Raw genomic sequence first — 19,381 nt, forward strand, 5'->3', positions numbered from 1 at the left:
CTTTCCTTTAGAGCCGCCTGAGATACGTTAGCTCCTGGGCAAAGCGGGCAGCTGCCTTCAAAAGATCAAACGTGGAAGAAATGCAGGTACAGAGAGGTAACAGGCTTGGACGTGGGAAGAGGAAGGATTTTCTAGGGAGGGAAGTGAGTCACAGATGGCCTTGGGATTAAGTCCACAGGGAAGGTAAGCTTGTAAACAGCAAAACACAATGAGTAAAAAGCATTTCACTTTATCGTAAGGCAGTGCTCCCAACGTTTCCACAACATGGCACACTCCAAATTTACGTTTGGAAAATTAACATCCAAGCACACCTAATGAGAAAGCTCTCGAGCAGAAATCCAGGGCTGAGAGCCTGGTTCAGTCCCTGTGCTGCCTCCTCCTAACAGCGTGACCTTGAGTAGGCTATTTAACTTCTCCCCTTAGTCTTCCTCTCTGTGAAATGGGACTAACATGAGAGACATCAAGGACCTAGCACGTGTAAAGTGGTTCACATGGAGCCTGGCACAGTAGGCTTGTCAACAGATGCCGTTCTCGGCACAATGAATTACTCAGGTGAGCTATTCTGGCACACTGGAACCTTGAGGAGGTGGGCTGGGAGACGCCTGCGACAAGGGACAGTGAACAAAGAGGCCAAGGGCAATATCCTCAGCCATTCAGCTTCTCCATCTTGGACCTGGAGAGCGGAAAGAGACCGCTCCTATCAGGCCCCAATTTGGGGAAAACTAGGGACACAGATGCTGCTGAGGAGCCTCTGTTCTGAAGCGGAATCCCTCTGCATCTCCAGGCGGCCCTGTACTGGCAGTGGTTGCTGTCAGCGAAAGCCAGGTAACAAAAGCCACTCCCCTCCCTCAGTTCCCCACATCTCCAACACAGGGGGGCACAGCCAACAGGGGCAGAGTGTATTTATGGCCAGGCTGGGTACAAGAGGCTGGCTACGGGTCCGGAACAGGGTCAGGAGGCTCCGGCTGCCCACTGGCTGGCACGGCAGGGTGCCCCTCCTGCTGCTGTTTGACGTACTGATCCAGCAGGGCAGTGAGCTGGCGGGGCTGGTGCTGCAGCATGGAGTAGGTCTGGGCTGTGAGGAAGGTGAGCCCTCCTACCAGCTCCCCCTGCACCAGGGCCAGGCTGGGAAGCTTGGAGTAGTTGATGAAGCCCTGCCTGCTGAGGATGGTGTCATCAATGCAGCCACCTGCAAGAACACAGGATCAGTGAGGCTCCCACAAATGCCTTTCTTCTTTAAAAACAATGGCCCGGAGGTCCTGTTGTGGCTCAGTGGAAATGAATCTGACTAGCATCCGTGAGGACGCAGGTTCGATCCCCGGCCTTGCTCAGTGGGTTAAGGATCCAGTGTTGCCATAGGCTGTGGTGTAGGTCGCAGACGCAGCTCGGATCCTGCGTTGCTATGGCTACAACTCCGATTTGACCTCTAGCCCAGGAGCCTCCATAAGCCAAGGGTACGGCCCTAAAAGGCAAAAATAACAAATAAATAAATAAACAAACAAACAAACAAATAAATAAAAAGAATGCCCCAACCCTAGGAATTTGCTCTCCATTGCCCTTCTCACACCTCTCGCAATCCTAGGAATTTGCTCTCCACTGCCCTTCTCCACCTCTCGCTTTCCCTCAAATCGTTCCTACTTGCACCCCAGCCACTCCCACTGTTTCTGGAAGGATCCCCTCCCCTCCTTCCTAACTCTTCCCTAGAAAACCCTTACACAATACATCTACTGACCCAACCCCCACAAAGTCGCTGTTTCCTAAACTTCCTTGAAAAATCATGGAGTCTGCATAAGGGAGTGTTCATCTGTATTATAAACATGAATTCCTGCCTCCCCACAACCAACAGAAACCTGTGAAATCAGGAGTTCCCGTCATGGCGCAGTGGTTAACGAATCCGACTAGGAACCATGAGGTTGCGGGTTCGGTCCCTGCCCTTGCTCAGTGGGTTAACGATCTGGTGTTGCCGTGAGCTGTGGTGTAGGTTGCAGACGCGGCTCGGATCCCGCGTTGCTGTGGCTCTGGCGTAGGCCGGTGGCTACAGCTCCGATTGGACCCCTAGCCTGGGAACCTCCATATGCCACCGGAGCGGCCCAAGAAATAGCAACAACAACAACAACAACAACAACAAAGACAAAAAAAAAAAAAAAAAAAAAAGAAACCTGTGAAATCAGTATTCTTTAAAAGAAGCACCTCCATCTCAGCATCTGGGGAGTCTGGATTGCTCACTGTCCCTTAGCACCCTTCACTTGAGCTATTTTTTTTTTCTTCTTCTTTTCAGGGTTGCACTCCCGGCATATGGAAGTTCCCAAGCTAGGGTTCAAATCAGAGCTGTAGCCGCTGGCCTACACCACAGCCACAGCAGCGCCAGATCTGAGCTGCATCTGCGACCTACGCCTCAGCTCACCACAACGCTGGATCCTTAACCCACAAGCGAGGCCAGGGATGGAGCCCACATCCTCGTGGATACTAGTCAGGTTCGTTACTGCTAAGCCACAACGGGAACTCCCTGAGCTATTTGTTTTAAGTATCTTTGTCTGTGTGCGTTTCAGCACACACTACCCCCTTACTAAGCTCAGGGTGTCTGAACTCCTCCTCCCTGGGGTGACACAGGCAGGCAGCCCTCAACAAATGGCGCTACTGACTCAGGCCATCCGTGAGAGGATGTCCCCTCCAAGGACGTCCACCCTTTACCCACAGAAGCCTCGAAGGTGGAACCGGGCTGTGGAGCACCCTCTCCCCCTCTCCCCCACCACCAGCGGGCAGGGGCGCTCACTCACCCAGCAGTGGCAGGAAAGGAATGCCCTTCAGGATTCGCACCATCTCTTTGACCTTGGGCTCTTCACTGACCAGCAGCAGGTTGTGCCCCACAAAGAGGGGCAGCAGGTTCTGGTACTTGGACTCTTCCAGGAAGGGCTTTAGGACCTGGAATGGCAGGAAAGAAGGGCTTATTGGGGACAAGCAGAAGGAAGTCACTCACCCGGGTCACAGGCCACACCAGGCTGAGGGTGCAAGCCGAGAGTCTCCTCTACCCCCCAAAGCCCAGGCACCAGACTAGAGGGTTGCCGTGGAGGGAAGCAGTCGGAAGCCCCGTATCTTCGGAGAGAGGCCGGGATCCAAGCGGGCAGGAGATACGGCAACCCCGGCAGCCCCGGGCCGGCTTGTTCCCTACCTGGTTGGGGAAGATCTTCATCAGGATCTTGTGCTTCCGCAGCTGGTGCCGCAGGAGCAGCTTGTCCTCCGCACTCAGAGCCACATGCTGGCAGACTGCTATCATCCGGTTGTCTCGGAAAACGGCTGCTATCTCCCGACGGAGGAGCCGGACGAGGCCTGTCTCCTGAAGTCAGGGAGGGAGGACCAAGGGCACGTAAGCTGCCCCTCCCCCTCGCACCCCTTACTCCCTCAGGGACGGGCTTCTGGCGATGCCCAGCGTGGGCAAGATGGGTGTGCAGGCGGGAGAGCCGGCCCCTGACCCTCAGAGACACGTTCCACCTCCCACTCTGTCCTTTCATTTCCATCCGATAATCGCAGGCTTTAGGGCCGTGTCTTTCACACCTGAGGGTGCTCAGGCCCCTTGAACTGGACAGCAGTCTGACTTGGCTGACATTATTTTGATAAGAACGTTGTCAAAATTACTTTCATTATCCCTCCCACACTGAACCCATGTTGGATTATTTGACCAATTATAAACACAAGATGATGCTTTCACAGTTTAATTCAACACGGAAGCATTTTCACAGGACAAGACTTCATTTTCTCAAGACAGTGTTTCTCCAAGTCGAGAACTTGTGGACCTGAGAACCACCAAAAGTTACCAGTTCTCCACTGGTCTTTCCGTTCTTTTTCAAGGACAAAAAAAACCAAAACCAAACACATATTGTTCCTCTAAGAGAACACGAAAGCTTCAAGATGGAAGCAGTGCTCTCCCCTAACCCTACTCACGTGCAGATTTCATTTTAAAGTCTCTGGACCAGGAGTTCCCGTCAGAAACGAACCTGACTAGGATCCATGAGGATCCAAGTTCTATCCTGGGCCTCGCTCAGTGGGTTAAGGATCTAGCGTGGCCGAGAGCTGTGGTGTAGGTCGCAGATGTAGCTGGGATCCTTCGTTGCTGTGGCTGTGGTGTAGGCTGGCAGCTACAGCTCTGATTCTACCCCTAGCCTGGGAACTGCCACATGCCGCAGGTACGGCCCTAAAAAAGATTATAGACTCTGGACCAGAGGGTCAAAGTGGGGAAGGAATGACGTGGATGACCCTGTGCTCAAGTGCTATTTCATGATGGCCACAGAGACAAGATCACTTTAACCACCATCCAACCACCAGGCTCAGGGCCAGTCCCCTCCTTACCTCTTGCGGAGGGGTGGGAGGGGGCGGGAGGCATCTTGGGTTGATAGTAGGTTTGGGGGGGATATACTCTGTCACAGCCATCAGCTTCTGCCGCTCAAAGTGCATCACGCGACGGTGGCGGGTAACAGCCTTAGAGCCATACCGGACAGTCTGGAAGGTGGGCAGCCGACCTGGGGAGAGAGATGGTCTTGTGGTGAGATGCAGCCTCTTGGAGGCCTTAGTCTGGCCCGGGTGGAGAAAAAGCCCACCCTCTAGGCAGAGACAACCAGAGCTGAGCACTGAGTTGGACAAGGAACTATCTACTAGAAGTCCTGAACTCCCAGTCTTTCTCTTCTCTTTAATGGGTGACCTTAGCTCAGGTGCCTGAACCTCAGAAGCTGCCATTTCTCCACCACTTCTTTATGCAGAGATGGGGAAAAAAAATGAGAATAGAGGAGAAAGTATCCTGAACATGATTTAAAAAGGAGAGAGTTGAGCAAACTTTTTCTTAAGTGACCCAACAATAAAATTTTTAAGTTTGAGGAGTTCCCATTGTGGCTTAGCGGTAACAAATCTGACTAGTATCCATGAGGATGTGGGTTTGATCTTTGGCCTCGCTCAGTGGGTTAAGGATCCAGCGCTGCTCTGAGCTGCGGTGTAAGTCAAAGACATGGCTTGGATCCCGCACTGCTGTGGCTGTGGCATAGGCTGGCAGCGACAGCTCCAATTCAACCCCCAGCCTGGGAACTTCCATATGCTGCAGGTGTAGCCCTTAAAAAAAAAAAAAAAAAAAAAAAATTAAGTTTGAGAGTCACATGGCCTGTCACTACTACTCAACTCTGTATCATGGAAGTAGCCAGCCATACACAATATGTAAATAAACAGATGTAGCTGTGTTCCAATATGACTACATGCATAAAAGATGGTGTCCAGCCCTGCCGTAATTTGCCAACCCCTGAAGCTAATGGTTCTCAAAATGTGCACCACCACCTCCCTAAACCAACACCAGGATCATCCAAGAACTTGTTAGAAAATACAAGTTCTCAGGCCCTGTGCTAGATCTGCTGAATCAGTAGCTCTGGAGTGGAGCCAGGAAAACAATTTAACAAGTCCTCCAGGTGATGCCGATGTTGGCTAAAGTTTGAGACCCACTGCTCGAAGCACTGCTTGGAGAACCCATGATTTGAAGCAAGACAGAAAACTTATACTGTCCTCACAGCTCCCCCAAACAAGTCTCTCTCCTCTCTATGCTTCCTGTTTATAAGCACTGCTGGACAGCAGCACCCCTCAGAAGACAGGGGAGCCACCTGAAAGCCCTAAGCCAAAGGAACCCCTTCATCCTCAACAAAAGGACCCAGGCTAGGGCTTCCCACTTCCCACCTTCCCAAGGTTGGGATGGGTGGGATCTCAGAGGAAGATTCAGCCAGAAGGTGGCTCTGACAGTCACAGAGCATGGACATTTGCTGAAGTAGAGGTTTTCTTAACAGCGGCCACAAAACCTAACCACCAATAGCACAAGCTTTAGAGCAGATGGAATCAGATTTTTCAAATTTTTTTTCCAGTTTTGTTGAGATGGAACCCAAATTTAATCTCTCTTCCGCCACTTACTAGCTGTGACCTTGACCAGTCACTCAATTGGTCTAAATTTGAGTTTCTTCAGCTGTAAAGTGGGGGGGGGAATGTCTTCTTCATAGGATGCTTTAAGGTTTAAATGAAATAATACATGCAAAATATTTATCGTAGTGCCTGGCCTATATTACACGCTCAAAATCATTCATTAAACAAATATCCACAGCATGCCTGCTAACGTCAGGCACCATGCCACCTGCTGGCTATGCTCAATGAACATGGTTCTGCCCTTATAGAGTTCAAAGTCTAAAAGAGGAAACAACAAATAAACGCAAAATTACAGAGTGTGATGGGGCAAAGAGGTCAATAAACAGGGTGCGAGATACAGATTTAACAGGGGAAAGCTGCCTTGAGGAGGATGGCGACGGAAGGCCTGAGATGACATTTAGGCTGAGACTTTAAGGAGGGGGCACAGCACCAAGGTCGGGGCGGGGAGTGGTCCAAGCAGAGGAATCTCTGGAAACACAAAGAGCTGGGTGGTGGGTTAGAAAAACTCCAAACAAGACAGGGGGACTGGGGAGTAAAGAATAAATACTTTGGTTGTTGCGGAAGTTTTGGCTGTGTTGCCATTATGACTACAGTCTGGGGTCACAGAAAATTAGGTGAGGGAAGGGAACCGGCGATCTAGCGGAGGTCAAGGGGCCATCGAGAGCTGCCTGGGGTCAGAAATTTCGGGAGGGGATCAGTAATAGAGGAGGGAGACGAGTAGAGAGCATCGGCCAGAACGTGCAGCGAGGACCTGGGCCGCTCCTTACCCGCCTGGGGCAGGAGACCCCCTCGTAGCATCCCAGCCACAACCGCAGCCATTGCCGCCGGAAGAACGAACGGCGGGGAGCCGAACGAGACGGAAGGAGCTAAGGATTGTGGGTAGTTCTAGGCCGGAAGCGGAGGGCGGAGCCGCCGGTCGGGGTAGCAATCCGCATGCGCCGAGCCTGGCATCTGAGAGCCCGCCCTCTCCGAGGGCCCACCTGGCGTCCAGTCTCCTAGCAACGACGCTACACTCCTGGAACTGTTTTCTCCATTTGTACACTCTACCATCTACCTACAAGTCCCCTGTTGGCGGTCAGCAGAGGCCCTTTTTACACCCCTCACACTCCTGACCCTCCACTTCGATTTACTTCCCTTTTCTACCCCACCCCAACAGTTTGCCCTGAATTAACCCTTTTCCTTGGTCCTCCAATTCTCTGAGCTTCTCTCTCCTCATAGCTTCCTGGGTTCCGCCATTCCCAGGAGCCGTCCCAGCTGCTCTGCTCCTTTTGGTTCCAGTTCCGCCCCAGGCCAACAGCTTTTAGATCATGCCTGGAGGTGAGTAGGGAGGTCGGTGGGGTGTGTAACGGTAGAATCAGGCCTCCAAGAATAAGGAAATGTTACAGTTGGATGCATCTTTTCACAGCTAAGCTTGCCCAGAGTCCAGAGGAAAGTGGTGTGTGCATTACTGAAGCCCTTATCACTAAGCGGAACTTGACCTTCCCTGAGGATGAGGATCTGTCAGAAAAGATGTGAGTGCATGGGGAAGGAAAGGGGTGCTGGAAGTTTGAAACACACAAGATGACTCGTCCCATGAGCTCCACTCATTTATCAGCTTAGTCCCTGTCTTTACTTACTACACGCGTTCGGTCAGTGGCAATGTCCAGTTGATTCTCCCTCCTTAAAAATCGTTCTCTTTCTGGATAAGCAATAAGGCCCTGCTGTACAGCACAGGGAACCGTATCCAGTCCCTTGGGACAGAACATGATGGAAAATAATATAAGGAAAGGAATGTATATGTACACATGACTGGGTCCCTTCGCCGTGCAGCAGAAATTGGCACAACATTGTAAATCAGTTATACTTTAATTTTAGAAAAAAATAAAATAAATTTTAAAAAATCATTCTCTTTCTTGTTTACCATGCCCACTCAATTGCTTTAGATACGGGTTTTAAATAAGTCATCACTCCTAATTAGTCTCTCTACCCCTAGTCTAAGCACCCCATACTGTTGCCAAAGTGATCCTTTTAAATGACATATCTGATGAGGCACTCCGTGATAGAACCTTCCTTGGCTCCCTAGTATCTCCAGAATAAAATCCAAACATCTATTTTTTTCTTTCCACCACACCCTCAGCATATGGAAGTTCCCAGTGCCATGGATCAAATCCCAGCCACAACTGCAGCAACGACAGATCCTTAGCCCATTGTGCCAGACAGAGGATCAAAACTTCACCTCAGCAGCTACCTGAGCTGCTGCAGAGCACACTGGATCCTTAAGCTGCTGCACCACAGCAGGAACTCCTCAAATCCAAACGTCTTAGCATGAATTGACTCCACTGCTTTTCAACGTTATATTTTGCCACTCTCCACAAGAGTGTGATTCCTCGAAGACCCCATGTTCTCATACCTTAGCACCTTCGTACTCAGAGTGGTGGGGGTAGAGATGGGCAATAGCGCTACCTAGGAGCATGTTAGAAATGAAGACTCCCCAGACCAACCACTGAATCAGAATCTGCATTTTAACAGACACCCCCCTTCCGCCCCGTGCCCTAAGGGATTCGCAGGCACACTGAAGTTCAAGAAGGGCTGGAGTTGCACATACTGTTCCTTCTGCTTGAAATGCCTTCTCCTCTTCCCTCCTCACCTTCCTGGCTAACTCCTCCTCATATGTCACCTCCTTCAAAAAGCATCCTCTTGGTGGCTCAGTGGTTAACGAATCCGACTAGGAACCATGAGGTTTCGGGTTCGATCCCTGGCCTTGCTCAGTGGGTTAAGGATCCAGCGTTGCCGTGAGCTGTGGTGTAGGCTCGGATCCCGCATTGCTGTGACTCTGGCTTAGGCCCATGGCTACAGCTCCGATTCGACCCCTAACCTGGGAACCTCCATATGCTGCGGGAGCGGCCCAAGAAATGGCAAAAAAAAAAAAAAAAAAAAAAAAGGACCAAAAAAAAATCCTCTGAACCCCCTTCATCCTTTGCACTGCCTCTGCCATCCACTTATCATAGATGTCTGGCCAGCTTCCCTAGTACTCATGGGCAGGGACTCTCTCATTTGTCTTTAGTGAGCACTCAGTAAACATTGTGGAATTAATGAAAGGGTAGATGGACCAAGTGATTTTTTTTCCCCTCCCTGGACCACTCAAGAAGGGAGATGAGAAAGGATCTCTGCAGAGATTGTCCCCTCTCCCAGCCCCTGCTTCCCCAACCCAAGCTAGCTGGAGGAAGGCTTCCTCTGCCTCTGTGTCTCTCCATAAATCATAAGCTGCCATCACTATTTCCTGGCCCAAGGACCCTTACTCCCCTTTCACTCCTATCTTCCCAGTGCTACTGACAGAGACCCAGGTCTCCAAATCAACCGAGTTTCATGATCTAGATGCCCCCCTAAGAGTCAAGATTCCTGACACCTGATCAGAATCACTGAGCCATCTGCCCCTCCTTCAGTCACCGACCCCTCCATCTCCCTGCTAAGAGAGCACAGAATTGCCACTCTGTCACACCACCCTGCTGCCTCTTTGCCCAGGTTCCACACACTTGCTGAACTGCAGACTGTCCGCCTGGACCGAGAGGGAATTACCACCATCAGGAACCTAGAGGGCCTCCAGAATCTTCACAGCCTCTATCTGCAAGGGGTAACGTCCCACCTCCTGCCCTTCCTCCTTCCTGTGAAGGGGACTCTGTCCCTTGTGCACCATGTCTGTCTAATCCGAAAGGAGCCAACCAGGTCATCTTGCCCATTTCCTGGTGTTCAGGCCAGCAGACCGTCATTGAAACTGTTTCCAGAAGATTCAGGAATTCTCTTGAATTGAAAGACCAATCTATAATGCAAAAGAAAACAAAATCACAAACAATGGTATAGGTGATATAATTGTCTATGTTTTTGTCTATATTTGAAAAGAAAAGAAAAGGCACAGAGTAGAACTAGAATATTCTGTGCGATGTCCCTAGGGTAATAGACACTTCATGCTTGATATTTAAAAAAAGAAAGAAAAGGAAAGATCAATCTACCCAAGAGAGTTTCTTTCTTTCTTTCTCTCTCTCTCTTTTTTTTTTTTTTGTCTTTTTAGGGCTGCATCTGTGCCATATGGAAGTTCCTAGACTGGGGGATGAATTGAAGCTACAGCTGCTGGCCTACACCACAGCCACAGCAATGCAGGAGCTGCATTTGTGACCTACACCACAATTCACAGCAACGCTGGATCCTTAACCCACTGAGCGAGTCCAGGGATCAAACTGAAATCCTCATGGATACTAGTCAGGTTCATTAACGCTGAGCCACAAAGGGAACTCCTTCAAGAGAGGTTCTGACCATGCTTTTGAATCACTGGTTTTTTTGGTCAGACACTTCTCTTGTTCCTTTTTTTTTTTTTTTTTTGGTCTTTTTAGGGCTGCATCCTCGGCATATGGAGGTTCCCAGACTAGGGGTCTAATTGGAGCTGTAGTCGCTGGCCTACGCCATAGCCACAGCAATGCCAGCTCCTTAACCCTTAACCTTAATGTTGGGATCTGAGCCTCATCTGCAACCTACACCACAGCTCACAGCAATGTCGGATCCTTAACCCACTGAGGGAGGCCAGGGGTCAAACCTGCATCCTCATGGATGCTAGTGGGGAATCGTTAACCGCTGACGATGGAAATTCCCAATGCTCTTATTCTAGAAGTCCTTCTTGGTATCTACCCTAAATCTCTCATGTTATATAGCTCAAGTCCATTTCCTGTTTTGAAGAAAAGGAAGAGAGAACCATGAGATTCCTCTGTATCCTTCAAACCTTTGAAGACGGTTGGTTTGCCAGTGGGGGTGGTTGATCTCCAGCCTCTCCCAGGTGGAATATACCCAGATCCCTTAACCTTTCCCCACGGAAACTTTACAGATCAAAGCGGTGTATGTTCATTGTTCCCGCTATGTGTGCAGTCCACCACAAGGCCCTTTCCTTTTTCCTGTGGCCCCTTGGTTTCCTTCTCCAATGTCCAGGTCACTCTTCGGTTGCGAGGTGAACAGGTACACTTAAATCAGGTAGCCAGGAGTACCCCTCATGGCTCAGCAGTAATGAACCCGACTAGTATCCATGAGGATGCAGGTTTGATCCCTGGCCTCGCCCAGTGGGTTAAGGATCTGGCATTGCCGTGAGCTGTGGTGTAGGTCGCAGATGTGGCTCGGATCCCATGTGGCTGTGGCTGTGGCTGGCAGCTGTAGCTCTGATTTGACCCCTAGCCGGGAACCTCCATATGCTGCAGGTGCAGCCCTAAAAAGAAAAAAAAAAAAAAAAAAAAAGTCAAGGTAGCCAGCTGTAAGTTTACACCCTCAACCATCCCCCTGCAGAAAGCAACTCATGCGCAGGTTGACAACCAGTTCAAGGAGTGGGGTGATCCTTCCTAAGGTGCCAGATCTCCAGCCTCAAAATAGACGCGGGCTTGGGCTTTGTGCCCTTCAAACCCCCCCTGCCCCCAACTGACCTCAGCTTGATTTCCTCCACCTTGGTTTCTTCCTGCAGAATAAGATCCAGCGAATTGAGAACCTGGCCTGCGTCCCCTCCTTGCGGTATGTGGGGCCAGGGCTCAGGCAGGGTGGGGGCCAGGGAGAAGAAGGAGGGTGAAGGGGAGGAGACCTGGTAATACCCCCAGAGGACTGGCTCGGACCTCCCCAAACCTGGCTGCTGGTCAGCCAGGGACCCCGAAAGCCCAGCTCTGCTTCCCACACCCCAGAAGGCCGTGTATCCCCACTCATCATCCAGCTGCCCAGCCAGGGGGTCTGGGCCCCTGGCGCCCCCTTTCCTTCTTCCTGCCGCCCTGTGATTCAGCTGTCTCTCCCCCTCCCTTCCCATACAGCTTCCTGTCTCTGGCAGGAAACCGAATCAGGCAGGTGGAAAACCTGCGAGACCTCCCATACCTCCAGTTCCTGGACCTTTCTGAGAACCTGATAGAAATACTGAAGCTAGGTAGGAAGGCCCTTGGCTCTTGGGAGTAAATCTGGGTGGGGCCCTCCCAGACTCACTCTCCTCTGCCCCCGTCGCTCTGCGTTTGCATTAGGGATACATCTGCAGGCGGGCTGAGGTGGGAGTGGGGGTGCAAAGAGGCAGTGGCTTTGGACTGGAAGGTGGGTGCCAGGAGCTCATTCCCCGCTCTTGGCTGGCTGCAGATGAATTCCCCGAGAGCCTTCTCATCCTCAATCTGACTGGAAACAGCTGCACCAACCAGGAGGGCTACCGGTGAGGAGGCATTGAAAGTGGGAAGAAAGAGGTGACGGCTGAGCTCCCTCTCGGCCCACAAACCTGGGGGCACCATCCCTGGCCCTTCCTCCTCTCCCCCTTCTCCCAGCTCAGGTCGGCCCCCTTTTGTCCTCCCACCCCCACACCTCCACCTGGAGCCGGCCCTCAGCTCGCTGGTCGGCCTGACCCCAGGACAGACCCATCTTCCCTCTGGAGAACACCACCCCTCCCAGCGGGGTTGCCGTGTCTACGCATCCTCCCAGGCTCCGCCCCCAGGGGGGTGCCTGCCTGGGTAACCTCTGCTCTTTCTGCCCTGCAGGAAGCTGGTGACAGAAGCCCTGCCACTGCTCCTGGACCTGGATGGGCAGCCTGTGTCAGAGCGCTGGACCTCGGACGAGGAGGATGAAGCCTCGAGCGATGAGGACAAGGAGTTCCCGGAGCTGAAAGGCCCATTCTGTTCAGAGCGAGGTGACCCTGTTTTCCAAGGCTTGCAGCCTCCCCAGAGCGCATCCCCTGCCCCGTGAGATCCTGGTGAAGCTAAGATGGCAGTGGTGTCAGGGGCGCAGGTGGCTCCAGGGCCAGGAGGAATCTGGGTGTGCCTGCAACTCACCCACCCCGCCCCGCCTCAGGCCCCTCCCCACAGGGGATGGTAGGGGAGAGTTTGCTTCGAGGGGTCCACCAGAGACCTTCCCCTCAGCCCAGGGGCCCTCTGGCTGCGAAGCCCGAGGCTCCATCCATGACCCCTGCTCCTGGCCCCTCACAGGCTTCCTCAAGGAGCTGGACCAGGAGATGAGCAGGCACCAGGAGCGCAGGCAGCAGGCAGCCCTGCTGGAGCACCTGCTGAGGGTGGAGACGAAGCCCGCCCTTACCGCCCTCCCCCTGCTGCCAGGGGCGCCCATGGCTGGGGACAGCAGCCCTTCCGTCCCTCCCAGTCAAGGGAAGGTGACATCCCCTGAGCCCGCCTCCTCGCCACAAGCCTCCTCCCCCACCAAGAAACCATGCCCTCTGGCCTTCAGGAGCCAGCAAAGCACTGGGAAGGGGGCCACAGGGGCCATAGCATCCACAACCTCCAAGGCCTTTCTGCCTGGTGCCCCCCGCACCACCAAAGCTGTGACCAAAAGAATCAAGAAGTGAAGCTGGGCCCTTCACCATCAGCAAAGTCCCAGAACAAGGAGGAACGAGGGGTGGGTGGGCCTCCTCTCCTCCTCAGAAGCCTCACCTGTGGCAGGAGTCCTATCCCCAATAAAGTACCTCCAGGCCCTGTGTACGTCTTCTCTGTCACTCGGGGGCCTCTTGGGGGAAGCTGTCGGTAAAGGCACCCAGAAACAGTGGCAGGAATACAGAGCTTGATTCTTTTTTTATGGTCTTTTTAGGGCCACACCACAGCAAATGGAGGTTCCCAGGCTAGGGTTTGAAGCGGAGCTGTGGCTGCCGGCCTACACCACAGCTCATGGCAACGCCAGATCCTTAACCCACTGAGCAGGGTCAGGGATCAAACCTGTGTCCTCATGGATGCTAGCTAGTCAGGTTGTTGCCACTGAGCCACAATGGGAACTTCCCAAAGCTTGATTCTAAACAACAGGACCTCTTGGAATTCCCATCATGGCTCAGTGATTCACGAATCCAACTAGGAACCATGAGGACGCGGGTTCGATCCCTGGCCTTGCTCGGTGGATTAAGGATCAGGCGTTGCCATGAGCTATGGTGTAGGTTGCAGACGTGGCTTGGATCCCACGTTGCTGTGGCTGTGGCGTAGGCTGGCAGCTACAGCTCCGATTGAACCCCTAGCCTGGGAACTTCCATATGCCGTGGGGGTGGCCCTAGAAAATACAAAAAAACAAAAAATAAAATTAAAAAGAATAAGATCTCTTAGGAACTCCCCAAAGACCTGGCCACCCCATCTCAGGCCCCCACTTGGCCCCCTGGCTCCTAAGGGGGCAGGAGGCGGGCATCCCTCCAGGAGGATGCCATCTCACAGCGGGCACATCTCACCGCTGCTCCTAGGGGATGCCCTTCCAAGGTTCAAGCCCAGGAACAAAACCTTGAAGTTCTAATTCTCCCTGCACAGCAGCCACCTGCTGTCCCAGGCATGCTCTTCCGTGTTCACACACTCACACACCTTGGGGCCACCTTTTCTCCTCACAGGCCTCTCCACAACGTCCTCCGACCATCAGCAAGTCAGGAGATCGTGTTGCCTAGCAAGGCCTCTGGAGGCCTGGCAGCCATCTCAGGGCTGCCCTTTGCCCTCTGCTGGCTCTCCCACCCCCGCTGAGCACGGACACCAAACGAGGAAATAAAACACATTTATTATGGCAAAGGCCAGCCTGGCCACTCAGAACAAGGCTGAGGGGGTGAAGGGATTGCTCTGTCCCACTGCCCCAGGGGACCTGTGTCAAGCCCAGGCCGCTGCACCCTGCCCCAGGCCGGGAGGAGCCTGGCTCAGGCATAGGCTTGGCTCTCCTTCTCCACAAAGGCCTGGAAGAGGCCGCCCAGCTCCTGGGGGCGTGGGGCCCACTCCCCAGCCAGCAGCCCCCGCACAGCCTCCAGGCCTTCCTGCTCCAGATCCTGCTGCTTCTGCCTGAGCTGCTGGCCCCGATCCTGCCCAGGGAAAGGTAGCAATGAGTCCTGGAGACAAGCTTCCCCCCCAGATTAAGGGGAGCGGGGTGGCTGCCATCTCACATAAGCAGGAACAGCTGACTCTGAGGGGAGACGCCCCTCTCCCCAGCTCCCGGGTCTGCTCACCTTCCCAGAATCTGATTGGCGTAGGGGAGGGGAGCCCCCATTCCCTGGGGGTTACCTGCTCGCTCTCCATCAGCCCCAGCGCCACCTGGTGTCTGCAGTAGAGGGTGTGCCGGCGATCCACCCGAGTCTGGAATCGGGGCAGGGTCTGAACAGGGTCCTGTGCGCCAAACGTGGGGGACAGCACCAGGGGGGCCTGGGCCGCCCCCACGCCGAAGATGAAAGGTTTGAACACTGACCTAAGGGGACAGGGATGGAACACTCGAGGGCGGTCCCACCCTCCCCTCTCAGGTGCCTGGCCCGCTCTGCCCAGCCCTCCCCCTCCTTCTCACCGGGCTGGGTCTGGTGTGGCGGTGAGGAAGTGGACACAGGGCTGGGTGGGATCCCGGGGCAGGAGGGACACCATGCTGGCCGTGGTGCGGAAGCCTCCGGAGTCCATACAGATGCCACTCGCCTTGTCCCTGAGGATGCCCATCATCACCTCTGCCGTGATGGCCCCTGCCCAGGAGAGCACGGTGAGGGGTTCCCAGGGTGGAGTGGGGGCCCTCGGGCCTCAGACTAAGCCCCCTGTGGGAGCGGGAGTGGGGAGAGGCCGGCCCTCACCCCATCCACTCACTGACCTTGCTTCTGCTGCAGCAGCAACCGCCCCGCCTGGAAGCGGGCCTTGGCTGCCTCCATGCGCACAGGCTGCTGGGTCAGGGAGAAGGCCTGGGCAAAGTCAAAGGCGCCCTGCCCATCCCACCAGCCCTGGGCCCGGGCGTGGGGCCGCAGCTTGGGGTGTTCTGCCGAGAGGTCGGTGCCGATGCTCAGCTGGTTGGAGATGTTGCGGGCCCCCGCTGTGGAAGAAATGGGGGTCGCTCCTTTCCAGTTAAATCTCTGTTCTGCACCAGGCACTCAGCGAGGTGCTGAGAACACAGTGGTAAAAAGAACAGGCAGGAGTTCCCATTGTGGCCCAGTGGTTAACGAATCCGACTAGGAACAATGAGGTTGTGGGTTCGATCCCTGGTCTCGCTCAGTGGGTGAAGGATCCGGCGTTGTCGTGATCTATGGTGTAGGTTGCAGACGCGGCTCGGATCCCGCGTTGCTGTGGCTGTGGTGTAGGCAGGTGGCTACAGCTCCGATTTGACCCCTAGCCTGGGAACCTCTATATGCCGTGGAAGCGGCCCTAGAAAAGGCAAAAAGACAAAAAAGAAAAAAGAAAGAAAAGAACAGACAACCCTCATGGACAAACCCATCACAGAAACGAATGTGCTGTCATCAGGAAGAGGCACCCGGGAGAAATGGGACTACCAGGAAATCCAGGAAGGCTCCCCAGAGGAAGCGGCAGGCTGGAGCACAAGAGGACTCCACCAAGTGAAGAGGGAGGATGGGTCCTGAACGGACTCATTTCCCATCTCCCTGGATGCCTCACCCACCCAAGAGATTTGCACCTGAATGGGGCCTTCCCTTCCCTCATCACCCTTCCCACCCAAAAGGGGAACCCCTCTGGGAGGCAGGCCCCAGGGCCAGGCCCCTCACCCTGGATCCTCTGCGCCGCCCATAGCCTCCCCGCCGTCTCCAGCACCCAGGCCTCAGTCCGGTCGGCCAGCAGAAAGGTGTTATGGTAGCAGAAGGGCGTGGGGTCCTCCCGGCAGCTGCCCCCCTGCCCGTAGCGCTCCAGCAAGCCTGTGATCACGTGCAGGGCCTCCTGGGCTGAGCTGCCCCGTTCCAAAGCCAGCCTGGCACAAAGAGAGTCCAGGTGACAGAAGGGTGATGGGGTATCAATGGCTAGTGGCAGAGCTTCAGTGGATAGAAGGGGCCCAGTGAGGTTTGGTGACAGGGCCCAGTCACAGAGAAAATCGGCCAACACTGGTTGTATGAAGCACATGTGGGCCCGTGGTTTTCAAGCTACGCACCAAAGGAGTCACAAACAGGACTGAAACATATTCTTGGAAAAAGACATGCCCTGAGCCCTCCAGCTTCTTCAGTCAAAGTGGCTCTCCTTTATTGGTTTTAAAAATCAAACTTCTGGAGTTCCCGTCGTGGCACAGTGGTTAACGAATCCGACTAGGAACCATGAGGTTGCGGGTTCGGTCCCTGGCCTTGCTCAGTGGGTTAAGGATCTGGCGTTGCCGTGAGCTGTGGTGTAGGTTGCAGACGCGGCTCGGATCCTGCGTGGCTGTGGCTCTGGCATAGGCCGGCAGCTACAGCTCTGATTAGACCCCTAGCCTGGGAACCTCCACATGCCGCGGGAGCGGCCCAAGAAACACCAAAAAAAAAAAAAATCAAACTTCTACATGAAGTTTCATTTGAAAAAATTTACTCCTATTGAAAAAAATTTACAGAACACTGTAAATCAACTCTAATAAAAAATGTGGTGGGGGGATTCCCGCTGTGGCTCAGCGGAAGCAAATCCAGCTAGTATCCAGGAAGAGGCGGTTTTGATCCCAGGCCTTGCTCAGTGGGTCGGGGATCCAGTGTTGCTGTGAGCTGTGGTGCAGGTCACAGATGTGGCTTGGATCCTACTTTACTGTGGCCGTGGTGTAGGCCAGCAGCTACAGCTCCAATTCGACCCTTAGCCTGGGACCTTCCATATGCCCAGGGCATGGCCCTAAAAAAAAAAAAAAAAAAAAAGTTTAAACCACTGCCCTATTTCTGGGCCAGGAGAGATCCAAAGATGGCCACATTTGGGACCTCCTTCCAGACTGTGGACATGGGGCCAGGAGAGAGGAGGGGCAGGGACAGCCTCCCTGGAGATGATAAAGTAGGCCCAAAGTGGGCAGCGCCTATGAACCAGACTTGGGAAGATGGCCCGGGTCAGGTCTTAGCCCCAAATTACTGGTGTACGGAGGGGACGAGGGAAGGCAGGGTCCACACCTGAGCAGATCCATGCCCAGCAGGGCTTCCCCCTCGCCAACTGGCTCCTTGGTCCACACCGCCTCGTTGCCAATGCAGACACCATGCTCATTGGCGCCCATCTCAGCCCCCCACAGCCAAGAAGGGCGGCTCAGGATCACAGCATGGGTCTTTGGCACCTGTTCCACCTCGATGTAGGTGCACTGGAGATAAGGGAGGAGAGAGAGAGGGTCCACTCAGAAAGGGGGAGTACCTACGAAGTGGGGACCTGGTGCGCATCACTTTCCACAGCCCTTTGAGGAAGCACTTATTATTCCCGTTTTCCAGATGAGCAAACTGAGATCCAGAGGCTAAATTATAGGTTAGTTCCCAATTGCTAGACTCAAAGCTCATGCTTCTTTCACCACATCTGGCAGCTTTCCAGGAGTGGGGAGCAGAGAAGGAAGGTCTTAGAAGAATGCCTAGTTCTGCCAGAGCACCCAGCATCCTATAAGGCCTAACCCACCTGGAGCCGGCTTCCAGGGGCGTGAGTGCCTGCTGGGACAAACACCACTTCCTGCACCTCATCCCGGGGTCGGTCCGAGTTCTTGGCAAAGATCACGGCGGGAATGGCTGAGGCTGGGGGCACTGAGACAAAGCAGTCGCAGGAACATGGGGTGTCAGGGCTCCACGATGCCATCTGGGGGGAGGTGGGGATGAGTATGTCCCTCTCAAGCCACCTCTCCACCGTCCTGGCCGGGGCGCAGTCCTAGAAGCCCCTCTCCCAACTTGAGCAGACACTCAGGGAAGACACCGCCGTAGGATTCTGGACGCTCAGCACCGCACGCACACTAGATGCTCAAGCGTGCGCTAACAGAGACACCCACTCTCTCCCCAAGCTTCAGGATCGGGAGTTCTCAGACATGCGCCGACCGCACGCCCCAAAGGCCCTGCCAAGACGGGGGTCTTGGCCCTTTGAGACTGTCGCGGGAGCTTTTTCCGCGCTACCCACCCCCCTCCAAGAGTCCCACGCCCCTCTTCTGTCCACCCTTTCTCGCTGCTCCAGTACTGTACGCCCCTCACCCTCTCTCCCTCCAAGATCTCCAGCTTAGTCCTGAGAGCCATTGCCTCGGCTTCGAGTCAGGTCGGTCCCAAGGGGCGGAGGCTCCTAGGTGACCTGGAAGGCTTTGGACCTGGGGGCGGAGCCGGAAACGGATCTGCAGTTCCTCCGTTTTCCACCAGGGTGCGCGCCAGCACCGCTTTTTGGAGCGAGGCGACCCTCCAAGTGTTGCAGGCCGCCTACCTGCGCTATCCGAGCGTCACTTCCAGGCCGGATAAAAGCCACAACGAAGCTGCGAGCTCTTCCAATGGGGTCCTGCCGGGAGCGGGAGGTGGGGGTGGCAAGGTAACCACATGAAAAGGGAAGAAGGAAAAACCTGGCTGATTTGTTAGAGACCAGGGACTGCTGGGCCATCTGGAGATGAAGGAGAAACCTCAGCTATTTGCATCTTGGTTTGAATTCCAAAAGCACAATTCCAGGTGGTTGCCCCCACCCCCGCCTCAACCCTCCTCCCCTGTTCCTCCTACTCCCCGCCATCACCCACCTCCCACTCCCAACCCCTTGGAAATAAGATCTATAAGAGTGGTCCCAGGCCAAGAGGTGTTAGAATAATTTAAGAATAATGCATTTTTTAAAAAGCACAA

At 54.1% G+C, this 19,381-nt stretch overlaps 3 protein-coding genes across 5 annotated transcripts; 1 reads left to right on the forward strand and 2 right to left on the reverse strand.

Moving 5' to 3' along the window:
- On the reverse strand, positions 210-6,812 carry MRPL10 (mitochondrial ribosomal protein L10). 2 transcript variants are annotated; one of them, XM_005653946.3, is made up of 6 exons: positions 6,708-6,784; positions 6,301-6,408; positions 4,345-4,514; positions 3,170-3,334; positions 2,778-2,922; positions 210-1,189 (listed from the first exon to the last, which is right to left on the reverse strand). In XM_005653946.3, the coding sequence occupies exons 2-6, from the start codon at positions 6,335-6,337 to the stop codon at positions 933-935; spliced, it is 774 nt and encodes a 257-aa protein (XP_005654003.1). In that variant the 5' UTR covers positions 6,338-6,408; positions 6,708-6,784; the 3' UTR covers positions 210-932. The 2 variants fall into 2 exon arrangements, with proteins under 2 accessions (XP_005654003.1, XP_003131579.1); XM_003131531.4 differs by lacking the exon at positions 6,301-6,408 and having other exon boundaries at positions 6,708-6,812.
- On the forward strand, positions 6,908-13,389 carry LRRC46 (leucine rich repeat containing 46). 2 transcript variants are annotated; one of them, XM_005653947.3, is made up of 9 exons: positions 6,908-7,014; positions 7,159-7,257; positions 7,346-7,451; positions 9,442-9,550; positions 11,411-11,457; positions 11,745-11,854; positions 12,055-12,124; positions 12,444-12,592; positions 12,888-13,389. In XM_005653947.3, exons 2-9 carry the CDS (start codon positions 7,248-7,250, stop codon positions 13,256-13,258), a joined length of 972 nt encoding a protein of 323 aa, XP_005654004.2. In that variant the 5' UTR covers positions 6,908-7,014; positions 7,159-7,247; the 3' UTR covers positions 13,259-13,389. The 2 variants fall into 2 exon arrangements, with proteins under 2 accessions (XP_005654004.2, XP_003131580.2); XM_003131532.4 differs by having other exon boundaries at positions 6,913-7,257.
- On the reverse strand, positions 14,411-18,889 carry SCRN2 (secernin 2). The gene is made up of 8 exons (XM_003131533.4): positions 18,761-18,889; positions 18,204-18,377; positions 17,720-17,901; positions 16,382-16,581; positions 15,484-15,699; positions 15,196-15,361; positions 14,922-15,102; positions 14,411-14,722 (listed from the first exon to the last, which is right to left on the reverse strand). Exons 1-8 carry the CDS (start codon positions 18,800-18,802, stop codon positions 14,564-14,566), a joined length of 1,320 nt encoding a protein of 439 aa, XP_003131581.1. The 5' UTR covers positions 18,803-18,889; the 3' UTR covers positions 14,411-14,563.

The sequence above is a fragment of the Sus scrofa genome, chromosome 12 (genome assembly GCF_000003025.6).
Source record: "Sus scrofa isolate TJ Tabasco breed Duroc chromosome 12, Sscrofa11.1, whole genome shotgun sequence".
Taxonomy (NCBI): Eukaryota; Metazoa; Chordata; class Mammalia; order Artiodactyla; family Suidae; genus Sus; species Sus scrofa.

Excerpts from the sequence above, each read along its gene's own strand:
- LRRC46 (XM_005653947.3), top strand. Across the intron at positions 7,452-9,441 it reads GAGGATCTGTCAGAAAAGAT|GTTCCACACACTTGCTGAAC; the intron begins GTGAGTGCATGG and ends CTCTTTGCCCAG. Across the intron at positions 11,855-12,054 it reads GATAGAAATACTGAAGCTAG|ATGAATTCCCCGAGAGCCTT; the intron begins GTAGGAAGGCCC and ends GGCTGGCTGCAG.
- SCRN2 (XM_003131533.4), bottom strand. The coding sequence starts at position 18,802 with ATGGCTCTCAGGACTAAGCTGGAGATCTTGGAGGGAGAGAGG. Across the intron at positions 17,902-18,203 it reads CCCCTGGAAGCCGGCTCCAG|TGCACCTACATCGAGGTGGA; the intron begins GTGGGTTAGGCC and ends CCTTATCTCCAG. Across the intron at positions 15,362-15,483 it reads GCTGCTGCAGCAGAAGCAAG|GGGCCATCACGGCAGAGGTG; the intron begins GTCAGTGAGTGG and ends TCTCCTGGGCAG.
- MRPL10 (XM_003131531.4), bottom strand. The coding sequence starts at position 6,759 with ATGGCTGCGGTTGTGGCTGGGATGCTACGAGGGGGTCTCCTGCCCCAG. Across the intron at positions 4,515-6,707 it reads GGGTCTCCTGCCCCAGGCGG|GTCGGCTGCCCACCTTCCAG; the intron begins GTAAGGAGCGGC and ends CTCTCTCCCCAG. Across the intron at positions 1,190-2,777 it reads TCCTTTCCTGCCACTGCTGG|GTGGCTGCATTGATGACACC; the intron begins GTGAGTGAGCGC and ends GTGTTCTTGCAG.